The 6215-nt window shown below is 35.2% G+C and overlaps 1 protein-coding gene across 1 annotated transcript in view; it reads left to right on the top strand.

Annotated features, from left to right (window-relative positions):
• Positions 1-6215, top strand: part of Pnpt1 (polyribonucleotide nucleotidyltransferase 1) — a 41137-nt gene that overhangs the window by 27480 nt on the left and 7442 nt on the right. The window contains exons 19-25 of the mRNA XM_004632439.3: positions 1713-1819; positions 2049-2120; positions 2207-2270; positions 2756-2839; positions 3684-3767; positions 4747-4853; positions 4933-4988. Coding sequence (XP_004632496.1) covers positions 1713-1819; positions 2049-2120; positions 2207-2270; positions 2756-2839; positions 3684-3767; positions 4747-4853; positions 4933-4988 — 574 coding nt within the window. The remainder of the gene's footprint in view (positions 1-1712; positions 1820-2048; positions 2121-2206; positions 2271-2755; positions 2840-3683; positions 3768-4746; positions 4854-4932; positions 4989-6215) is intronic.

Raw genomic sequence — 6215 nt, 5'->3', positions numbered from 1 at the left:
AACAAAAAACAAAAAAGAAAGGCCAATTCTTGTCCTTATGGAGGAATTGGTAAGGTTTGGCGTGTCTTGCTTAATTCTTATTGGGAAAACTCAGAAAACAGATTATGAAAAAAGGTTAATTGGAAGATAAAAAAGACATCATGAGAGTCTTTAACTGCTTTAAAGACAAAAACCCTAAGGGCCCTGGGGAGATAGCTCAGTAGAATAAGCACAAGGGCCTGAGTTCAAGCCCCAGTTCTGGGGGGGGAAAAAAAGACAAAAACTCTGTATAAAAACTCTTATTAGACAATGATGAGATAACTAAACTAAATGGACAAGCTTCAGGTAACTTTGAAGAGCAATGCCAAGGACAAGAAAAGTTGCTATTTTTGTAAGAGAAAAAAAAGTAAGGTTTTTTGTTTTGTTTAGTTTGAGACAGGATCTTGCTGTGTAATTCAGTCTGGCTTTGAACTCAAGTGATTTTCTTGCCCCAGCCTCCTGAGTACTGGGATTACAGATGCACCACCATACCCAGCAAGGAAAGTAATTTTTGTAAAGTACAATCCAATCATTTTGACAGTGACTCTTGTCTAATAATTTATTAAAAGAATATACTGTACTTCTAGAAAGAAAGGGTGCTATATGGGCTGGGGAGATGGCTCAGTAGGATAAGTGCTTGACTGGCAAACGCAAGGATCTGAGTTCAATCCCCAGTTCCACAAAAAAAAAAAAAAAAGAAAGAAAGGGTGCTATAGAATGAGCAAGAAAAGACCAAAAATAAATCATGGCATAGTAGATTCCTTTTGATTTTGAAAAATATTACTAAGTTTGAAGTGCGGTGAAGGAAAGTGGTTGATATAGTACATGTATATCTAGAGACCATGTGTACAGTTGCCTTTGTTGTGTAAATGATGTAGAAATCTAGACCAAATGGTAGGCACATCATTTTTTAAAAATTATTATTATGTATTTAGTACAGGGTCTCACTACATAGATTGGACTCGGTAGTAATTCTGTTTTTACCTTCCCAGAGCTGGGATTACAGGTGTGCCCCACCTTGCCCAGTCTCAATTGCCTGTCAGCTGGAGTATCAAACCCCTGACCTCTGTGTCTGCCTAAGCAGGCGCTTTAATCCACTGAGCTATCTGGCTGGCCCTACATGATTATTTCTCAAGAAAGAGAAGGCCCCATAAGCATAAAGGCAAAACAATGCAATATTTAGAATCATAGCTGGGGGTGGTAGCACACACCTCTGTAGCACAATCTCAGTGGTTGGGGAGCTGAAGGAGGATTGATGTAAGTTCAAGGCCAGTCTGAAGTACAAATGTGTGACCTTGTGTCAAAAAAAAAAAAAGGGCCAGCCAAATAGCTCAGCGGATTAAAGCACCTGCTTAGACAGATGCAGCAGCCAGGGTGTGCGGGCCCCACCTCTGGGGCACACTGAGACATACGGTGGCATGCACCTGAAATCCCAGCTCTTTGGGAGGCTGAACACAGGCGAATCACTACAAGCCCAATCTACATAGTGAGACCCTGTATAATTTTTTTTTTTTTTTTAAGCATACTGAGTACCTGTTAAATTATTTTAAGTTTTATTTGTTCAAAAAGAAATGAAATAATCAGAGAACCTCTTAATACCTTTCCACGTCAATTTGGAAAACAGCATCATATTATATTAAATGTGAACAGAATGAGAAGCCCATTACGCATAACTGTCTTTTTCTTAATTATAGGGGTTCCAGTGTCATCTGCTGTCGCAGGTGTAGCAATAGGATTAATCACCAAAGTCAGTCCTGAGAAAGGTGAAATACAAGATTATCGTTTGCTGACAGATATTCTGGCAAGTATATTTCCAGGTTCAAATACTTAATGGTGAAGGCTACATACTTTATAGCTATCATATGCTTAGAAGGCTGGTACTTGAGAAACAGTTACAGTGATTCTGTTATCCTGTGTTTGCCTAGGATTTTAAAGGATGTGGTTTACTTGTAAAGGTATATTTTGAAATTCTACACTATGGGTGAATTTTGTTTTTGTTTAAAAGTTTATAATTTTTTACATTTCTGAAGGGAATTGAAGATTACAATGGTGACATGGACTTCAAAATAGCTGGTACCAATAGGGGAATAACTGCATTACAGGTATTTTAAAAACTCTCTGTCTCATTTTTAATGTTTAAATAATGTCGTGAATCAGTATTTATTTACTTTTGACTCTCCCATATTAGGCTGATATTAAATTACCAGGAATACCAATAAAAATAGTAATGGAAGCTATTCAGCAAGCATCAGGTAAGTCATTGTGCCTGATTCTCCTTTTCTTCTTCTGTTACTATCTAATTAATGAGAACTGTAATTCCCATTAGGGTTACTATAAAATACTGCTTTTAAAAATCGAATTTCATGGCTTTGGGGGTGTAGCTCAGTTAGTAGAATGCTTGCCTCGTATGTGTGAGGCTCTGGGCTTTGCTTGCCAAATTGACTGCCAAAACAAAAACAAAAATGAAATTTCATGTAAGTTAAATCAAGAATATGAACTGTTAGGTAAATGGCTAACCATCCAAGTGAGAGATCAGTGAAACTTTGAGTTTTATAAATTAAGCACCTTTCCAAGGTATAATTCAGAAGAGAATATGAGTGAATTTTCATAATTGGGATTTGAACAGCTATGATTAATAAGCTAAATAGTTTATATTTTATTCCATAAAAGCTAAAATTGTTGTTACTTAAGATCATATTTATTTTATGTAGTTATAACATTTGTTTCTTTTTTCTAGTGGCAAAGAAGGAAATATTACAGATTATGAACAAAACAATTTCAAAGCCTCGAGAATCTAGAAAAGAAAATGGGCCTGTTGTAGGTAATACATTAAAATTTTTACTGATTTCATAAAAATGTAAACATTGATAAGTGAAAGTATATCCCTGTATTAAAACTTTATACTGTACACAAAATTAAACTATTTAAAATATTTTTATTGCTACAATATTTTAGAAAAAGAAACATAAAAATATTTTTGGAGATAAATACTTACTTTGATTTAAACATTACACTGTTTATCAAAATATCATATAGTATACCATAGTGTGTATAATTTCTAATTTTTTATGTTATCAGTTTAAAAAATAAATTTAAATTTTAAAAAACACATTAGTGCCAGGGATATAGCTCAATGGCACAAGTGCCTGCCTGGCAAGCACAAGGTCCTGAGTTGAATCCCCAGTACCAAAAAAAAAAAAAAAAATTTTTTTAAATTAATATGGGTGATATTCTTGAATATTTTAAATTAATTTGAATGAAGTAATTTCAGTTAAGTTTAAATTTTGAATTGTCCTGTAATTTTAATTAATTCTAATGAAGTAATTTATTTATTTTCTGCATTTTAGGAAAGGGTCTACAGGGTGTTCAGGGTCTCACTATTAGATCGGCCTCGTAGTCATTCTCCTGTTTACAGCCTCCTAAGAGCTGGGATTATAGGCGTGCCACCACATTCAATCTCATTTGCTGTCTGAGTATGCCCTGAGGACGGGGCCAGCACAGCAGGCCGAGATTGAACCCCTGGCCCCTATGCCTGCTTGCAGGTGCTTTAATCCACTAAACTATTTGGCCAGCCCCAAGTAATTTTAGTGAAATACTAATTTTTTTCTATTTTGTGGTAAAAACATGTTTTAAGTTTTTATCTGTTTATTTGTGTTGCATTTTAGAAACTGTTGAGGTTCCATTATCAAAACGAGCAAAATTTGTTGGACCGGGTGGTTATCACTTAAAAAAACTTCAAGCTGAAACAGGTAAGTGTTGCATGAAATTTAGGTTTTTACCATTACTTGGTTAAGTCCTGGACGAGGTAAATTTGCTATTTCTTTCATTTTGTATTGCTCCAAATATGCATATTTGAGAAATGAGGGACCAGGAGAAAAGAATATGATGTCATTATTGGAGTGACTTTCCTGTGTGCCTCTATAAATCAGCAAATGAGCATCTTTAACTACATACTGGGATAGAACAGCAGTCTTTTGTGTCATTTTGAGATCAGACATTCCAGAATATTTTTGAGTTTTTCACTTTTGAGTTATCTATTACTAAGACTTCTGCTACTTTCATTTACTTTTATATAGGGTCTTTTACTTAAAGTATATAGATAGGAATAGCATGGGTTAGTTTCATTTCTTTTGGAAGCAGTGTTTGGCTTTCATAGTACATAGCAACTTTGAGGTTACTGAAAGAGAGTAAGCAGTCCTTAGCCAGTTATTAAGAATGAAACTCTGGGGGCTGGGGAGATGGCTTAGTAGAATAAGTGCTTGCCTGGCCAGCGCAATGGCCTGAGTTCAATCCCCAGTCCTGCCAAAAAAAAAAAAAGAATGAAACTCTGACACGACTTCTATTCCCTCTAGAGTAAGAGAAACTGAAAAGAATGAGGGAAGTACTTTTCTATGGTATCTAATTATGATTAAGAGAGCAAACTCAGAACCTCAGAAATTAGCATGGATATGCTAGGATGTTGCTTCACTACTGTATCCCCGGGGCCTAGTCAGTGCCAGATACAGGGCAAGCGTGCAGTGTGTGCCTGCTGCAGAATGAATCCCTCCGATCCTGAAGTAATGAGCAAGCTCAGAAAACAGCCCGCCTGTCTGAGTCGCTCCACTGTTCTCACACTTTTTACATTAGTTTCTACCAAGATGAACAAGTTAAATTTAATGTGTTAAAATTGTTTTTTTTCTTTTCCTTTTCTCTTTATGGTGCTGGGGGTTAAATTATCTTTTTTCTAAGGTGTAACTATTAGTCAGGTGGATGAAGAGACATTTTCTGTGTTTGCACCAACACCCAATGCAATGCATGAGGCACGAGAATTCATTACTGAAATCTGTAAAGATGATGTAAGTACAGATTTTATATAGTTGTTTTTCCTAGTTTTTGTTTTCTTTATAAATCTTACGGCTTGTTTTGCACTTACAGCAAGAGCAGCAATTAGAATTTGGAGCTGTTTATACTGCCACAATAACTGAAATCAGGTAATATCAAGTAATGTATTGAGTTGGTTTTAAAATTATTACAAGCCTATTAACTTACTTGCTTTACAAACTCTGAAAATATAAGGTGTTTAGTGTATATGGTAATTACTAGTCATTCTTGTATAAGGTGTAGTATTTTTTTATTTTCTTTGCCATTTTATGCATTTTCAATCATATGGTTCTGTGATTTTAATTAGAATAAACTATTCCCACTGAATTTTCTTTAACCAAATTTTCTATTTCAATAGTACCAGGAAACAGGCCCAAAACACACAAAGCACTATTACCTTTAGTCATTGCTGTAATTGCATTGTACATACTGCTTAATTAGCAGCTATTTTAATATGCTACATTTGACTTCAGAGCATTGTTTAACCAGCTAAAATAATCAAAAAATCCCATTTTTAAGAAAGAAAAAAATTAACGGAAGTAGTAGACATGTTCAGAGCTATTTAAAATCAGTAATTAAAGGAAATGGGATGATTCATTTAATACTGCAGTTGAAAAATAGTATCACTTTTTTTAGTGTACTAGGAAAAAAGTTATTACATAAATTTTCCATTTTACTTGCTTTCTTAAATGTTCTCTATTATTTAATATTTGACACTGTTTAAACATCCTTAAGCTGAACTTGGGGCAGGTACACATCTGTAACCCCAGGACTCTAAGGTTAAAGTAAGAGAGTTGCAGGCCAACCTGGACAACAGTGACTCCAAGGCTGGCCTGGACTAGACTGCATCAAAACAAAATTGTCCTTTCAAAAGTTTTAGAAATTATAAACAGAGGCCTGGAGAGAGCACCACGGTCTAGGCGCCTGCCTGGCAAGCACAAGGACCTGGGTTTGACCCCTGGTACTGCATGCCATGCCAGCCCCATGCAGAGTCAGCTACTAAAACTGCATGTGGTAGGAAACACCTGTAATCCCAGCACTGGGGAGGCTGAGACAAGAGGATCACTACTTGTCAGAGCTGCGTAGCAAGATCCTATAACAAACAGATGAGTGATTTTTTTTTTTTAATTTTTAAAAGAAATTATGAACAGAAATACAAGTGACCATACATACATACATACATATATATTCTAATTGCTTTTGTCTTTTTTTTGGTCATTTCATTCACAAGTATTTAAATATAGGATATTACAAAGACAACAATATGCAATGTATTAGTTATTGTAACTGTACTACTAACCTGTTTTGAAACTATCTCACTGCTACTTTCTCAATAA

Source organism: Octodon degus, unplaced genomic scaffold, assembly GCF_000260255.1.
Source record: "Octodon degus isolate 3935 unplaced genomic scaffold, OctDeg1.0 scaffold00048, whole genome shotgun sequence".
NCBI lineage: Eukaryota > Metazoa > Chordata > Mammalia > Rodentia > Octodontidae > Octodon > Octodon degus.
This window is presented reverse-complemented; position numbering and strand designations above follow the sequence as displayed.